The 17,804-nt window shown below is 43.7% G+C and overlaps 3 protein-coding genes across 4 annotated transcripts; all 3 read left to right on the forward strand.

Moving 5' to 3' along the window:
• The first annotated feature begins 1,326 nt into the window (after positions 1 to 1,326).
• LOC103979893 (FLUCTUATING-LIGHT-ACCLIMATION protein 1, chloroplastic) lies at positions 1,327 to 6,028 on the forward strand. The gene is made up of 6 exons (XM_009396144.3): positions 1,327 to 2,181; positions 3,570 to 3,672; positions 4,646 to 4,701; positions 5,180 to 5,344; positions 5,616 to 5,729; positions 5,831 to 6,028. The coding sequence occupies exons 1-6, from the start codon at positions 1,546 to 1,548 to the stop codon at positions 5,921 to 5,923; spliced, it is 1,167 nt and encodes a 388-aa protein (XP_009394419.2). The 5' UTR covers positions 1,327 to 1,545; the 3' UTR covers positions 5,924 to 6,028.
• Positions 6,029 to 7,589: 1,561 nt separating this feature from the next.
• On the forward strand, positions 7,590 to 8,585 carry LOC103980075 (dof zinc finger protein DOF5.7-like). The gene has a single exon (XM_009396359.2). It carries the CDS (start codon positions 7,590 to 7,592, stop codon positions 8,583 to 8,585), a length of 996 nt encoding a protein of 331 aa, XP_009394634.2.
• A 4,859-nt stretch (positions 8,586 to 13,444) lies between these two features.
• Positions 13,445 to 15,930, forward strand: LOC103979892 (uncharacterized). Of its 2 annotated transcripts, none has more exons than XM_065101349.1 (8): positions 13,445 to 13,463; positions 13,544 to 13,654; positions 13,734 to 13,851; positions 14,052 to 14,140; positions 14,238 to 14,284; positions 14,354 to 14,442; positions 14,852 to 14,985; positions 15,064 to 15,930. In XM_065101349.1, the coding sequence occupies exons 2-8, from the start codon at positions 13,562 to 13,564 to the stop codon at positions 15,778 to 15,780; spliced, it is 1,287 nt and encodes a 428-aa protein (XP_064957421.1). In that variant the 5' UTR covers positions 13,445 to 13,463; positions 13,544 to 13,561; the 3' UTR covers positions 15,781 to 15,930. The 2 variants fall into 2 exon arrangements, with proteins under 2 accessions (XP_064957421.1, XP_064957420.1); XM_065101348.1 differs by having other exon boundaries at positions 13,446 to 13,463; positions 14,049 to 14,140.
• The last annotated feature ends 1,874 nt before the right edge of the window (positions 15,931 to 17,804 follow it).

Here is a 17,804-nt window from a genome sequence, read left to right on the forward strand (position 1 = left end):
GTTCCGATTATGTTTCATTAATTGGAACTCCAGCTTAAAAAAATAGAATAATTCATTTAATCAACACAAATAACATTTTCTATCATAAAACCCACAAAATAATTTATTATATATTTACATACATTTGTAATAATAACTTGTTTACTAATATTATTAACCACTTTTAATTTTAATTATTAACAATAAATTTACTTAATCAATTGAATGAGTTCTTACTCTCCCCTAATCATTTGTCTGTTAACTTCTTCCTCTAAATCCAAGCAAAATATGATGAACAATGGTCTTTGATGAAGAAAAGAAAAGGTTATTAAAGAAAATAGTGTAAAATCGCATATAGTTATGAAATAAAAAAGGGACAAAATTTGTGTAGATGGAGAAAATGATGATATGGAAAATAAGACAGATTTTGCCATCTAATTTTTAGCTCAAATTAATAACTTTTCTTCTTAAATACTAAACTTATATTGGGGACATAGAAATTTCGACAATATTAGAAATAAAAAATAATTTATACTATTTAATTTATTTAATGTTGTTTTAGAAAAATAAATATTATTAATATTATGATAGGATACCAAATATTATGATCATCGATTAACTAGCTAATAACTCCATTTGATTCAAATTATTAATCAAAATATTTAAGTTGAAGTTATCATAATATAATCATCAGACCTTTATAAGCTAATTTTAGTCATTGCCTATTTCCGTGATGAGTTCTACTTCATCCACGACCCTCCGATAATAATTTTATTTAATTTACTCTTATTTAGAGAGAATTAAGTCATAGAAAGATGAATACTATGTTATGATAGATAAATAATTTTCAAAGTGAGAGGGGATGACATTTCCCAAAAGAACATTCCAAATTCTAAGATTTTTTATTTTATATTTAATTTAAACTAATTTAATTATTTATTCAATAGATTTTACAGAGGTAAATTTTTCTGGCATAAAATGATCTATTAGGTCTTAGCTAAGATATATATTAGTTAGTGGTTGCACAAGTGAGATCTCACGTATGACATGAATATGTGTCATTTGATGTAGTGATTTTTAAAATTTGAAAATAATTTATTGGTGTAATAGGGTGATTTTAATCCTTTCACAATTTAACAATATCATATTTATCCTCCATTACTCTTATTAATCACTATTTCCCATGAATATTAGTGAATACTCTTTGTGTGTGTGTGTATATATATATATATATATATAATCCTAAACTAAATTTTGGAGGAGTAAATCTGGAAATGATTAATATAGAGAGGTATATATGTATTTTCTGTTGTTAATAGTGATTCTTCGGACCGGGAGGTTCGAGAAACCAAAGGCTACCGTTCTCTGGCGAACCGACCGGGCCATAATTGACGAAGCCGCTTAGCTTTACCGTCCGGGTTTCAAGCGTACTTCTCATGGTTATTGCGGAGACCACGATCTCGCCGTCTCCGATCGCTGCCTCAGGCCGTGCTCTTTCCGTTCCCCTTCCTCCTCTAACTGCCGCCGTCTCCTCTTTGAGGTTGGGATTCCATCTCCGTCTTCAGAATGGGTTCTGGTTTATTACTGGAAACCATCTCCGTGTGGAGAGACCCGTCCAAGTGCAGGCCTCCCCACCTGCTACGATGGAATCCTCTCCTCCAACCTCCTCGACCCCAATTCCTCGTCGTCGGATCTCGGAAACCCATCGGGTTCCCCCTCAGATGCACTCCGAGGCCGCCGTCCGCCACCGCCGAGAAGAAAACGGATCGCCCCCCGGGCGCGGCGCTGCGATTCGTCCTTGATACCTTGGACAGGCTCAAGAAACCGGCGGCCGCCATCGTCTTGCTCGGGTTCCTCCTCACCGTCGATCCGTGTGGCGCCCTCGCGGCGTCCGGGGGGCGGATGGGCGGGACGGCCTTCTCCTCCTCGTCCTCTCGGTCGCACTCGTCCTCTTCCTGGTGTTACTCGGATCCTCCCGTCTCAAGCTTCTCTTACTCGGCGCCCTACTACACTCCCTCGCCGTTCGGAGGGGGGCTCTACGTGGGGCCGGCCGTCGGCGTGGGTTTCGGCGCGGGGTCGGGCTTCTTCCTCCTCATGATGGGGTTCGTGGCGGTTATTTTGCTCTCTGGGTTCCTCCCGGATCGAGCAGACGATTGGAGCGTCCTCACGGCCACGCAAAGGACCAGCGTCATCAAACTTCAGGTGCGGCCACTCCGTTCTTACTTGTTCCTTCTTTATGGTTGGCTCCTTTGTTCTTGATCTCTATGACCACCGTCTTCTGACATAAATCAGAAATACTCTATATTTTGGAGTAAGCACACTGATAGTACTTAATTATGGTAAGTTTAAAAGATGATTCACATTGCTTTAGTTTTGCTTGTGGCACTTTGAAGCAAGAACATATGAATAAAGACAGTTTTCTTTCATGCCTCTTTCTAACTCGATTGAACTTTTATTGTTGGGATCCATCTTTGGTGATTTCATTGATCCATCAATTGGCGTATTCACCGACATTGTCAAGACTGTAGTAGGTAGCATCATAAATTATATGCTTAGGCTAAATGTACCCACGTTAGCACAAAGATGTAGGTTATCATCAAACTACCATGAATGTTTCCACGCTCAGATGTAGAGAAGTTGTTTTTGTATGCCTACTTTGCGCTGGATGTGGGTATGGAATATCAGCCATACAGGTATTGATATCCTCCTTTTGTTTAATTAATTCTCAAACTTGGTGGAAAGGCTGACTGTTGAGGTGTTTGGATATATGGGCCTTTTTTCTTCTAAATACGATCAATAGATACATTAAAGTGTAAGAACAATCTTTGGTTTAATGGTTAGTTGTTCCTTTGCGACCTGAACGATTAGGATTTGAATCATGAAAGCAACCTTTCTATTTGTAGGAATAAGGCTGCATACATTGATCCTCTCTAGACTATACATGTGGAAGAACCTTTGTGAATTAAATTTTGCCTTTTTAGATATACCGAAGTGTCAATCACATTGTAAGCATTGATGGTGATAAGTTGATAATGACTATAATGATGTAAGAAGTATGGAGAGCAGGGAAGTTGCAAGAGGCAATTGAGGATGTTCTGAGGGACTAATGGTCACACAACGACACTAGTGTGCATTGTTGATTCTTGATAGTGGTTTCTTTGTTTGTATTGTCCCAGTTGAGTATTTTCAGGTAGCTGATTGTCATTCGTATTGCAAGGTAAATCCTTGGTTGAATACATTGAATATCCACTCTATGTGAAATTTTAGGCACATGTGTCTTTTTTTTTGCTCTTAATTTGTATGTTCTTAGACAATATTTTTTACTTGATTTGATACTTCTTTTGTCATTTAATGCTTTTTATTTTGTTTACCACAAGGGTAGAGTTCTAAGGGCATCGGGAGCCAAGTGTTTTTTTTTGGGGGTATTTACCATTGGATAGAAAGTAAGTCTTATTTTCAGCTTTTGACATGACACGTGAAAAGAACAACTTCTCAAGATGGTTTTTTTTATCAGGAACGTGTCCTTTTTTTGTTTTTTAACAAACACTTAATTACACATAACATAATTAAAATATTTGTTAATTTTTTAGGTTGGCCTCTTGGACACTGCACGATCATTTCAAAAAGATCTTGATCAGATTGCTGAAGCTGCAGACACATCTACTGCAGAGGGGTTGAATTACATTTTAACAGGTAATGTGACTCAATTTTTTTATTGTCACCTAATCTCTATAATCCTATAATTTGACGAGACTTGTTACATCTGCATTCTTGAGTAGTTGCATCTTCTGTTGGTATTTTTCTGTTTAAAACTGTGTAACTTATGTTTCCCATTGAAAAAGTGTGTGCCTTTAGAAAATTTAGAAAACTCTAATTTAGAGAACTCAATAATCTGAGTTACTCTGACTTAATGTTGATTGATTTTGTATTAAATGCATGCCTTACAATGTTATGTCATTGATTAGGTTGCTATATATTCCATAAGTAATGCATTGAATAGTAATCATATTGTGGTCATGTTTTGCAAAATTATTTCATTTTTTCTTACCTTCAATGAGAAATTTGCACTTAATACAATTTGTTAAGAATTTTATAACTCACATACCGAGGTCATGCTACACAAACCAAGGTTTAAGCAAGGCTTAAAATATCATAATACAAACAGTATGCTGATCATAATCTCATGTTGGCTCTTGCCAAACTGAAATTTCTGGAGTCAAGCTTAACATCACAATGTAAATGGTATAATGATCTTTAGTAGTTTGAGTTCTGTCAAGCTCACATTTCCAAAGGCAAGCTTGTGGATTTATTGTTTGATAGTGAATAAGAATCAGCAAAAACAAATTCTGCATGGTCTTAAGTAATATATCTTTCTTCGGAGAATGATCTCAACAGTTGTAAAAGTTGAAGTTATTACGAACAACTTTATAGTTCATCTAGTGCCTGAATATTTTAGCTAACATGTCAATATATGTTATGTAAACATTCTTATTTCATTGATATTAGGAACCGATGGCTTCACATGTACTGTATATCAACCTAGATCAGTTTTATTGCTTGTTATCGTAGAAATATTGCATGATGCTTCTTGTTTTACTTGGATTTCTCCTTTTTCCTTTTCTAATGATGTATTTGAACACTTCTTTGGCATCATTCTGTGTCCCAGAGACAACATTGGCTTTGCTTCGTCATCCAGATTGCTGCATCTCTGCTTACTATTCTGTAAGTGGTAGTTTAAATAGATCATTATTAAACAAGTCAATACTTGCTAAATGCAATTTAAAATATTATCTTCATGCTCTGCTCATCTGTCTTTAATTGACATCAGTATTGTATATCATGCCTTTGCATGTACGTTTTTGGGATTTTAGTTATTCTGATGTAATTTTTGATATAAAGATGCCTATTTCTGTTAACTAGATTACAAAAAAAGTGAATATTACTTTGAGATGGAGAATCCGAAAAGTTTGAGATGGTATGATTTTACCAATATCACGTGTTTGTATATGAAGTTTAGATTTACTATTTCATGCTCTTGAAGATAAAATTTGACTTCTACTACTGATTCTTGAAGATTGAGAATATAGGTTACTGTTAAGATTCATAAAATTTCCCTTTAAACTTTCTTGTACTTAATGTGTTTTACAGTATTGCATAAATTTATTTGAAATGATCTTAAGCATATGTTTGCATTCGGAAGGTGGACATGAAACGTAGTATCGACGATGGGGAGAAATGTTTCAATCAACTTTCAATTGAAGAGCGAGGTAAATTTGATGAAGAGACACTTGTGAATGTGAACAACATTAGAAGACAAAAAACAAGCAAGAAAACATTCAAAAGTTTCAGCAATGAGTATATTGTGGTACGATACAGTTCCTTTATTTCTTGCTTTAAACTTTTTTGTTTTTGTTTTTGTTTTTTTTTATATATGTGTTTAGTTCCTTATTATATTCATGCTGTTAATTCATCGTCTACATATCTCCTTGCAAAAGATAGTCTATCACTAGAATAAACTTAACTTTGGAATGCTTGATATTAGTTCTGCTTATTATGGTTCAAATATTTTGTTACTCTTCCGATGATTGCATGGTCATATATTTTATTCTCGTGACGGTTAATGTCACCCATTCCAGGCCACGATTCTGGTTGCTGCTGAGGGTGTATACAGACTACCTGTCATAAATGGCAGCGGGGACTTGAAAGAGGCACTGCAGAAGCTCGGTTCTATACCTTCTAGCAAGACACTGGTATTGAGATCTTACATTCATGATATTTTCTCAAGTATAGTGATGAAAATGGCACTCATATCTCATGATTACCATAGAACTTTGATCGATGTTTTATGCAGGCTGTGGAGGTTTTATGGACACCACAAGATGAGAATGACACCCTTTCAGAAAGGGAGCTTCTCGAGGACTATCCACTTTTGAGACCCTTGTGAGAGAAACTATTTTGTTGTAATTTGCTTGGCTTGTAGATAAAATATGTGCATACTCTACTAATTGCTTGCTTGGGCTCTCAAAGAAGACATAAAAAATTCCACCAATAGCTGACCAAAGAACATAATTCTTTTGACGTGAATTTTAATTAACCAAGTTGCAAGAGCAATTACAGTACGATTTGATCAAATTATTTGAGTGCTGAATTTTTCCTAGTATGATGATTAGATGAACTTTGAACCATTATTAGCAGTTATCTGAAGATTAGATGAATTCAAATTTTGACATCATCCCTTCTATAATTTTAATTCTATTGATGCTAATCAATAATGTTATAGACAGAACGATTTAAAAGTCCAAGTGCATAAGAGGATATATTATACAGAAATTAAACAATAATTAATTAATCCTCATGAAATCTAGCATATCTTGAATTATGAGCAGAGCATCATTCCTCGGGCCATCTCGAAGTGCAGTGGCCATCCACCATCACGGCGACGTTCCGGTCAACACCGCTGGGGCCCGCCCCATCATCGGATCCCACAGGTTCTGCAGGCGGAAGGCTCTCTTTCTCCACCTACCTCGCGACGGGCGCGGCTTGGACGCGAGGAAGGTTAGGTCAGCAGCGGCACGTGACGCGCGAGGTGGGGGGGGTGAGCTCTGAGAAGGATGGCCGGGGCCGGCCATGACTCGGGTGCAGTAGCCACAGTCTCGTCCATGGATCACGGGAATCCGGTCTCCCCTCCGCTCACGAGCTGCATGTCGCTGTCTCTCGGCCCTCCGTCCCCCGGCCCTCTTCAACTCCTCCACCGCATTCATCGTCCACGCCTCATATGTAGTCCATATATGCCTCATCCCATCTGTTCTTAGCTGTACCATGTACGCTACATTAATTTTCCAGGGATCTCGGAAGTAGAACCAAGGGCACCAGTTCAGTACCGGGACGGAAGACGGATGACTCGAGGGGTTTGAACGTGGGATGGAGGGAGGACAAAGGGCTCAAACACTCAAGAGGACAATTACAACCTGCATTCAGCGGTGGCTGGCTGACCGGAGTACAGTCCAATCATCTTTTTCAGATCGGACGACCACTTTACTCATCAGGTAGCAACTACCATCGTGCATGAGGTGGCTGTAGGTTAATTGCCCAGTTCCTATGTGCTCATGCTAAGTCCAGAGCAAAGTGATCTTTGTGATGTAATGACAGAAGCTGATACCAATTTTGTGAGCATCACAGGGAAGCAATGCACCAATACCACTGTTCTGCTCTGTGGAGTGTCGGGTGGATTCAGGAGGTGTCAGTTAATCTTGTCTGTCAATCTTTCTCCGAATGGTCTCCTTCTCCTTTTGCTTCAATTATTCTGCCTCTCTCTCTCTCTCTCTCTCTCGTTGCACGACACAACAAACCCAAGCCGTATGTCCGTTTTCTCTCCTACAACTTGATGACAGTCACAAGCTTGGATCAGACGTCGCTTTTGCACTGTCAATCCCATGCATGAAACCTATGAATAGGGGCTCCCTCCTTTGCCTCCGCCGCAGGAAAGCTAACACAGCTAATCCAACACCTTCTTCCCATTTCCATTACCCCCACTATATTCAACGCTTCCCACCCGCTATTTAATACCGATCGCCTCCCCTTCTCACTGAGAAGAAAGAGGGAAGAAGATGATGGCCGACGATTCCCACGCATCAGGAGGCAGCAAGAGCACCGCGACCGCCGCCGAGTTGCAGCAGCCGGAGCAAGGCCTCAAGTGCCCGCGATGTGACTCTTCCAACACCAAGTTCTGCTACTACAACAACTACAGCCTCGCACAACCCAGGCACTACTGCAAGGCCTGCAGGCGGTACTGGACCAAGGGCGGCGCCCTGCGCAACGTGCCCATCGGCGGCGGGTGCCGCAAGAACAAGCGGTCCAGATCGTCCACAACGTCGCGCCTGTCGCTCGAGTCGATCGATCCCATGCTCGGAGTACCTGACTCCGGCGCTGGCCTAAAGTTCCTAAGCTCGTTGCCCTCCCTCTCCCCAGGCTTCCAGGTCGGTGTCCTCCCTTTCTCCGGTCTCCATTCTCTGGCTGCTTCAGACGTGTTCAACGGCAACCAGTGCATCTCCTTCGGAGACATGATCTCCTCGCCCGGTGCAACGATGTCGTCCTCATCCGGCATGGCTGCTACTCCTATGATGGAATATCGCCACCCGGCCTCTGCTGTAGGGGTTTATAGCGACACAGGCGGTTGCTCTTCGTCTGTGGGGAACAGCCATGCGAACAAAAGCATTGCCCCTTCCATCGAATCCTTGAGCTCCATTAACCAAGATCTCCATTGGAAACTTCAGCAGCAGAGATTGGCTATCTTCTTCGGAGGGCAAACTCATACAGACAGCAGCAGCAGCAGAAGCAGCATGCCTGCCTACCCAACTCCGAGCTCCAAAGATGCCGGCTTGGAGGGCAACGAGTCCACAAAGGTTCGTGTCAGCAGTGAGCACAATACTTCACCAGTATGGTTCATCGAGTCTTCTTCTTATACCATCCCCCTTGCCACCACCACCACCACCAATACGACTACGATCATGACCAACAACAACAACAGCAGCAACAACACAAGCACATGGAATGGAACTCCATGGCCAGCATGGAGTGACATGCCACAGTTCGGCACACTACCATGAGAAAGAAAAGGCCGCCTGAGGTATCCCAACTCAGTCCTCATAATGGTCGACTGATCGTTGTTGCATGTAATTCGATCGATAGCTTTCTTCTTCTTCCTTTCACCATCTCTTCTGTCTTCTGCATTTCTCTCTGTGACTACTGATTCGGTAGATGTTACGTACTTTTCTAAGTTCTAACAACGCATATCCATTTGTTCATTCTTCATATTATTTCTCTCCATAGATTTGAGTTCTCTTGTAATGACTAACGAGTCTAATGGAAGTGAACGAGAAACAGCACGCTCTGTTCACGTACTTATTTTCTGTGTTGGTGCTTTTGTTACTATTGTTGGGTTGATATCGTTGAACGTGAAGTCGTCGCGGCTTGGTTCGGTCCCGAAGGCATAAGCTCGTTCGGGAGCCCACGAGGGGTCAGAGAATGCTAGAGCGGATTCGGTCGACGCAATCCCGAGGCACTACCTATTCACCAGAGGCAGATTCAGTGTCATCCGAAGGTGCGCCTTAGTCTTGCATTGCTGAGATCCTTGTATAAGCGGTCAACGTTGAGGGATGTTCTCGACCCGACTCCTCCAATAGTAAAATCAGTTGGTGGAGTGAAAGTAATAGAGATGCTTTCCCCTTTAGACTTTGGGACTAACTTTTATACCTAGGCGACCTATGGAGTATGATCGGTGGCTGATGGAGACCCCTCAGGTTATGTAGTGGCTCATTCATATCAATATCTAGCAAACATGCCTTTTTGAGTGTGGTGTCAGAAAAGGATGCCTGAGAGAGCGAGTGTCATTTGTCAAGGCTAGAGCCCGTCTGGGGTAAGTAAAGGATAGTTCCTTGTGCCAAGCATCCGAAGAGAGGGAAAAGGGGATTAATGTCCTACGAACATATGTGCCTTCCTGAAATCATGGTTAATGGTGGGAGACGAGTTACTAGCGACACTATGGGATGAAACTCGTTGTTAAGGATTAATGTACTCTACGATTAACTCGTGCAGCCCATCTAGAGATCAAGGTAGGCAAGGGCGGAGGATCATGCTCCTGTCAATGGTTGTAGAGGGGTGCGAATTCTTCTATGCATGTCATTGCTAATGCGGTAGTCCATGACTGGGTGAGTCAACAGTGTAATGCATACATCGTTATTTTTCCTATTAGTTACCGGATTCAAATATCATGTTAGTTTTCAATTGTATACAAAAAATGATTATAGAGCAAAAGTTAAAATAGCTTTGATTTAGTTCGAACAGATTAACTACAACCATTTATATTATTCAAAATCGAAATATTAATGAACCAAACCAAATCAGTTTGAACCGATTCGATTTGAACCCCTCTACCACTTGTAGACCCGACTACGGTTCAATTCTAACCGAATCAAATCGATCAAGAACCGAATTGAATCCTGTCAATCCGAAACGACGATAACATATTCCCAAATCGAGGTTCGCTAACGTATATACCTGTGATTTCAGCCCAGTGGGCCGAATCGTAAGCCCAAACTGCTAAGCCCAAATCATTGAGGGAAGCGATCTGTTCATGCGTGCATGACTGGTCCACACGCTATGGGGCTCTCAAGGCATGACATGTCGCATCCACATGCAACCTTCAAATCCCATAGAGCAATAAAAGATCCAAAGCGTAGCTATCTTACTTGAGTTCATTAAATGTCTAAATTTATTGCCAATGGATATGCATATTTTGGGAGATTTGGATCTAACCGAGCTCCACTTTTTAATCAAGTTGAGGTATCAAAGAGTTTAGATATTGTAGATTGAGATTCTACAAAATTAGGCAAAGAACATATTCGACGCAATTCAATTAAGCTTATCGAGTTAGAACATACCTGAAGTCTTTTTATAGTACGATATATGATTATTAATATCGGGCGAACGATTAGCATATTGTCTACCAATCAATACAGTCATGGTTAAGATAATAAGAACCAAGCTTAATCTAATACATAGAATCAATAAATCTCCAGGAGAATTATTTTTATTGTCACAAAATTCAAGAAACTTTTCCTCTTCCATCTTAGCTATGATTTTAGATCTCCCAGAGGTGGAAAGATAACACATGGCTTGGGATGCTCCCATCCACATCAGAAGTGGGCTCACTGCTATGAAACAGGACAGACCAGTCAAGAACAATAATTCCCATTGGTGCCAAGTTGTGGCAGAGGCAATCATAGACAAAACTAGTGCCACCTTGCTAGATTTGACGACACTACAAAATGCTTTATTGGCCTGTTCATCTGTCCTCTTCTCTGCAATGTAGCTGTCATTCTTTTAATTGCTACTGATCGCACTCATTTGGCTTCTTCTTAGGCACCCACTTTCCATAATCTCCGAGCTGAGCTGTGATGGATGGATGCCCTGCTGCCTAAACGTATCCTCTTCTCCTACTGCTGCATGAATCCATTTGATTGCATACCAGACGATAGAAAACTTCTCTGACATTTCCCACAGCAGCTTGCCAACGTACGTCTGCTGCAGGCGGTGATCACTTCTAGCAGTTTGCATCAATGATTGCATGTTTAAGGCTGCAGCAAACAGGCTGCAAATGAGCATGGTGTTCCTGTTTTTCTAAGGTTCATCTTGTCACCCCCTTCCTCCTTCCCTTCTAGCTGTGTTGTTTAGGTAACAGGTCAATGTCACTGCCAAATGTATCCTTCTAATCATCCAATTATGTGGTGAGGATGGTTCTGAAAGAAAACCATGGATTCCGCAGTAGAGGACAACACAGACTGACCCACCATGTACTGAACCTTAGTACCTAATAATGGCAGATGAATAAGTTCAACATTTGCCGTGCAGACAAAGGACGAGAAGATGAGTCCTCTCGCTTTTCGTATGCGTATGCAAAGTGGCGAAGACGAGATCAGAGATGAGGATGATAAGATGCAGCAGAGAGGCCGAGTGAGTGCTGCTGAGCCACCCAAATGAGGTGGCTCGTGTTGGAGTATAAGCCCCACGGCCTGCGAACTCGTCTTTGCGTGATGCGCCGTACTCGTGTGGCAGCTGTCGCGTGGGTGTAGAGTACTCTGCTGTGGCCATTTTTCTCAGCTGGGTTATCATATGCTGTGAACTTGCTGCAGTCCTTTTCATGGCGAGGACCGCATGCAGCTGTCTCTTCTCCTCCAAGAGCAGATTTCGCTGCTTGGCTTAACCCTCCGATTACTGCAGCTCACATAAATCATCGGCTGTCTTTACGAGGGTTAGCACCTCAATTCGCTCAAAGTTTCTTATGGGTGTTCTCTACTGACAATGACCGTTTCCATTATCCAAGATTAATCTGCACTTAAGATCTCAATTTGCAGTTTGTTTGAGTGATCAAACACATGCATACGATTCGCATGGTTTGAAGTCTTCCTCGGAAGATGCAAAATTTAAGATCAAACAAGTGTTTGTCTGAATGCTTCCTCGGTGCCAAAGCTTCGAACGTCAACGACAGCGGATGAGACAAACTGCCATCGATGCTAACTATTATTGTGTCCGAAGTCTTACGTCCGTTCAAAGAAATCTGCGTCAACCACGCAGTCAGCTCGAATGTGAGAGAACGTACAGTTGCATGGTCCGACCATCGTCATCGACAAGGTCATGAGACTCCGGTGAGCTGCTCCACCTCACATGGTAAAGGCCGGTCGAATGATGGAGGCAATCGCGCAGCCCCGTGGTAATGGTGATGATGATGCCGGGTTTACTCCTAACCATTCTTTTCCCCCCTCGTCTTGTCATCCACCGCAGCCCGAGAAAGGAAGAAGCACCATGGAATATAATGATTCCCCTAATAACGTGGCCCGTGCGACCATGTCTCTCTTCCCGTATCAGCTGCTGTGCTGTTCGTCTTCCCCACTAAGACATTTCAAAATTTGAACACCATGGATTTAGGCGATCGCATCGGGATAGAAAAGGAAGGAAAAGGTCACACCAACGCTTTTGACACAGTGGACGGAATCCACCAGCCGTCTCTTCCGTTCGAAAGGGCGATCACACCTCACACCCTGTATGCATATGTCCGTAACATATACTTTCTTGTTCAGTACACCGCACCCCTCCAAACGGACACAGAGGCAAGAATCTCTCGCCCCTCCGATCCCTACAAGAGAAACAAACGCCCGCTACGATCCAACTGACAGCGTCTTCTTCTCTTCCGTGTGAGATCCGGCACACAGGAGCTCAATCCCGATCCTCGGGAATGTGGACGAAGTGTGTATATACTCCTTCCTCCTCCGGTAGAACCGCACAAGATTCTCCATGGGTTTGGCCTGGAGTTTTGACTTTGGCCTTTCGGAAGCTGGTGAGATGTGAATGGAAACTGGCGTTTGGATGACACCGTCTTCCTCTACGGCAGCCCACCTCGTCTGTCGGTGTGCAGGAGAAGGATTCCCACTTGCCCATCACATCCGTCCAATCAAGATCGTAAGGTCGCCCTGTAACTATATATATATATGTCATATCCATGATCTGGCACGTCAGGTTATCGGATCGATTCTGTCGGACCCGGTGGGGTTTAGATCCGAAAAGTTAAATGAAGCGGCTTAAAAGGCTAAAGAAGATTATTCTAGGGATCAGATCACCGCCATTGGACCCACTAATTCCCGCAATAAATGTGCGTCGGCGTCCGCGGAACCCTCTCAGCCGTCCGAAGTCGACACGTGGACGAATCGAACAGAAAAGGGCATCGGTGAAAAAAGAGGGCTAACCAATAGCGGGTAAAAGTAACAGTTCGCCGTAACGTGTCTCCTGGCGCCGTCAGCGAGCTGCTGCGGTTCGGGTCGGGCCGAACCGCCTGTCACATAACGGCTGCCGTCAGTTGCTCGTCCTCTATATATACCCTCAGCCTCTCGTCCCACGCTCTCTCTCGCAGACACTTCACCGCAGCTCGAGGAGTAGGTTTTCTCGGCTGGTCTCTCGTTCCTTCACTGATGAAAGGGTAGGTGAACTGAAGTGTTGGCTTGTCGTTGTTTAGTTGGCCTTCTGCGTCGAGATGGGGATGGAGAGGAAACAGCCCAATGACAGAGAACGGATCGAGGCAGTCCTCGAGATCTTGAAGAAGCAAGCGCCCCTGACGGTGAAGCAGGTTTTGAGATGATGGAGTTGCATGGCCTTCTTGCTTTGGTTCTTCTCACTGTTCTCATCGTGTTCTGGGTCTGTCGCAGGAGAAGTTCTGCAACGATGCCTGCGTGGAACAGTTTCTGAGAGCCAGAGGCGACAGCCTGAAGAAGGCGGCCAAGCAGCTCAGAGCCGCCCTTTCTTGGAGGGAAAGCATAGGAATTGGTACCTTCTTTCTCTCTTTCTCTATGTCTCTCTCTTCTTTGCAGTCTTTGGGTTCATCTTGAGATCTCTTTTCTGGTGTATCGGCTTCTTTGGCTCTCCTCCGAGAAACATTTGAAGCAACACAACTTTCCATGCTTCGGTGGCTCCTTTATCCTTTTGGACTAACCGATGTTTCGTTTCCTGTGGACCAAAATAAGCAGATCACCTAATAGCCGATGAGTTCGCTGCGGAGCTTGCCGGTGGCTTGGCATATGTGGCTGGTCACGACGACGAAGCCAGGCCAGTCATGGTACTGCCACCTCCCTTTCCTTCCTTCCTTTATCGGCATGAACTTTAAGTGTCCTGCCTGCTTTCGATAGATGATCAGTGTGAATCCCTTGTTGCAGGTCTTCCGCATCAAACAAGATTACGCCAAAACTCATTCACAGAAATCGTGAGTTCCCGTCGCTGCTTTCCTTCTTCTTTTGGGTCATTCGTCAACCCGTTTCTTCCATTCGTGCAGGTTCGTGCGCTTCCTGGTCTTCACGCTGGAAGTGGCCATCTCGTCCATGTCCAGATTCGTTGACCAGTTCGTCATCCTCTTTGATGCCAGTATGTTCGACGTCTACGCAATTATACACCACTCATACTCTCATTTGTAACAATGGGCAATGCACTGTACTTACGGAGCTAAGAATAGGATCCAGTGGGGGATTGAGGCTTTGAGCTCTCACCGGAAAAAGTAAAAGGTAGCAGAGAGAAGTTCTGTGGTGAGTTTGGTTTCTGTCTGCTTGCAGTGGCTCTGTCAGTGGCCTCGCGGGTCAAAAAGAGCCCACTTCTTGAGACTGCTGCTGCGGCAGAAGCAGAGAACTCTGTCTCTGACCAATATCTGGACCATTGAATCCGCATACTTCCACCGTATCTCACCTATTCATTGCACGATTTAGCTGCTGCATAATTAGAAGATGCATTCTGAGGTTTCTTAAGCTAAGCGATGCTCGTACTTGCACGAAAAATGCAGGCTTGTTCAGATCGGCGCCGGCTTTCCTCAACCTTTTCATGGGCACTCTCAAGATCATCTCCGACTACTACCCCGGTCGACTCCACAAGGCGTTCGTCGTCGATCCACCCTCCTTGTTCTCCTACCTTTGGAAGGTGTGGTGTCAAGTCTTTGGTGCTGTTCTCTTCTACTGTTGTCTAAGTACTCACTGTTCGGGTGGCGGGTGTGTGCAGGGCGTTCGTCCCTTCGTGGAACTGTCTGTGGTCACCGCGGTGGTGTCGTCACTGGACTTCGACGACTCTATCGAGGATGCCGCCTTCGCGTCGTGCCGAACGAGAGCGGCGTCGCTCCGGTTCGACCCGGTGGTCGCTACCACCGCCAGACTCGGCGGCTCCACGTCTTCCCGCTTCTCATTCACCGTCTCCCACCTCGACTCTCTCAAACCGTGGTACCTGTCCACCACCACCAGGGCCACCCCACGCGCGGTGATGCCCACCGCGAGCCCCTCCCTCGTCGGCGCCTCCCCGCTCAACGCCCGGTCCTTCTCCTTCGCCTCCCCGGCCGCCCGGTCGACGCCACGCGCCAGCCGGAGCATACCGTCCACTCCTTGCTCATTCCCGCCGCCGACGCACCCTCAGCAGCAGCAACACCCACCGAGGACCCCGCGGCCGTCGTTCTTGCAGTCGCCGGCGACGCTGTTTACGTTCTGGAAGGAGGGGCAGGCGGTGGTGAGCCGAGGGGAGCGAGAGCGGGAGTCCTTCCTGCCGTTCCTGAGGTTCTACCGGCGGCCTTACGACGAGATGGCGTACCGCGCCAAGATGCGGCCCCCCTTCGGCGGCCTCATCTCCATCATCTCCCCTCACCTCGAGCAGCAACAACTGCAGCAGCAGCAGCAGCGTCGCGACGCCCTTAACATTCATCATCAGAGGACGCAAACCCTCACCTACTGAAACTATTTCTCCTCTGCCAAAGCCATTATCCGCTGCACTACTGTCGATGTCACTCACAGTGTCCAGATTTCATGTACAAATAATGTTGCTATCATGTGGTTAATAATTGTTATTAATGAAACAAAATTCTAAAAGAGAAAATTCTAATTATGACCGAACAAAATTCCGATTCAATTCGATATAGTCGAATCCACACAAGTGGAGCAAAACAATGCACGGCGATGTTGGAGTTCGCCGAGAAAAGCTTGGCGTTGCTTTAGATCGGATGATTAGGACGCTTCTTTTGGCGTGAAAGCTCCTCGAAACAGCTGCCACTTCAAATCCTCGAATGGGGGCAAAGGAGGGAGTAGGAATGCGTGCGTGTGTGTGCGTGTCCTCCGTCGGGTCTCCGTGTCTGCAGCGCTTTGGTTCGTCTACTAGTTTCTGATCTTTAGAAGATAAAAGAAAGCTGGGAAGTTGGGAGGTGTGTTGTTATGTGATTACGAAGGCGGTCGTCTCCGTCGTCTCGGTACTATTATGCTTAGCAGGTAGCAAAGGGCTGCAATTATACTACTGCACACGAATCTTGATTCCTGGCTTTCTCTTAGGGCTTATTCGTTTTGTAGTGCAGCGCTCGGAGATGCGGTGACAGTGATGATGGCAAGCACTGATACCCCCTTGTTGTGCATGGGAACCACGTATGGTTTAATCAAACTGAGATTAAGTCGATCACGAATCGAGTTCGAATCTTGATGAAACTTCTTAAACTTGTTCATCTTTATGGATCGAAACTAAAGGTTTGAACTGGAATCAAAATTGAAAGGTGCAAAGTCGAAACTACGTGAAGTCGATTTGGTTTTGATTTTATTTTTTATGGAATCGAAAATGATAAAAGGACTATTTGGTCGGCTCAACCTTCGTGAAAAATTATCCATCCGGAGTGATGAGCATAGTTTTACCATTTTAGAACTCGTGAGCTTCAAAAGAAGCTTTTAAGGATACGAGAGAGTTTTTCTCTCGTAAGAGAGCCAAGAGCTGAGGTGCATGGCTTGAGAGCGAGTTTGCTCGGTCAATGTGCAAACCTCAAGCCATAGTGCCAATCTAATAAGGGAACATTTAGTCAGTTCGCTGTTAGTGCGACTCATAGGCTCACGAGGAATTGTTCACTTTGAGTGATAGGTATACATATTATGATTTTTCCCTTTCAAAGCTCGTGAGCTCCGAAAGGCATATCTAAGGATAAGGGAGACTCGACACGGATAATGCCTTACGATTTTGTGCCTTATAAATATCTTACGATGACATAGATAATGTCTTTAGTTTTGAGACACTCTTAGTGACACTATTTTATGGTATGACTTGTTATATTCAAACATAACTCAATCTTTAGTTATATGTGTCGAGGAATTCTCGTACCATAATCATTCGATCGAGCTATTAGCATATTGTTAAACACCAAGGAGACCTAGAAAACCATAAGTTGTTTTCAAGCACTCCAAAAGTTGCCATATCTCATCCCCTACGATAACTTCAATGAAGCTTGGATCACGTTGTCCGCCTTCGCTCGAGCATGAGATCTTGATGTTTTGGAGCTTTTTGCAGGGCTAATTACATATTATCTTATATAATTAATTATTTTTAATATCACGATTCATATATTTTAAAAAATTATATTAACATACATATAATTATAAAAGTGAAATATTCTATTTATCATAACATTATTGGTTTCACTAATAAAAACATGAAAATAAAAGGTAAAAAAATAATTCAAACGTTCTAATTAGTGGTGGCGGACGACGACGGCATTGGGGGCTGTGTGTAGCTGTTGTAGACGAAGAGAATGATAACGAGAGATGAGGGTCGCTCTGCATCTGTATCGATGTCGATGCAGTTGTTAAGCGACGAAAGGACTATTGATGCAAATGTCGAGCAGCATTGCTTGACAACTGCGTTGATGTCCAATGCAAATGTTGAGTGACCCTTTCATCACTCGACAATTACGTTGATGCTGATATAGATACAAAACAACTCTTACCTCTTGT

The sequence above is a fragment of the Musa acuminata genome, chromosome BXJ2-3, assembly GCF_036884655.1.
Source record: "Musa acuminata AAA Group cultivar baxijiao chromosome BXJ2-3, Cavendish_Baxijiao_AAA, whole genome shotgun sequence".
Taxonomy (NCBI): domain Eukaryota; kingdom Viridiplantae; phylum Streptophyta; class Magnoliopsida; order Zingiberales; family Musaceae; genus Musa; species Musa acuminata.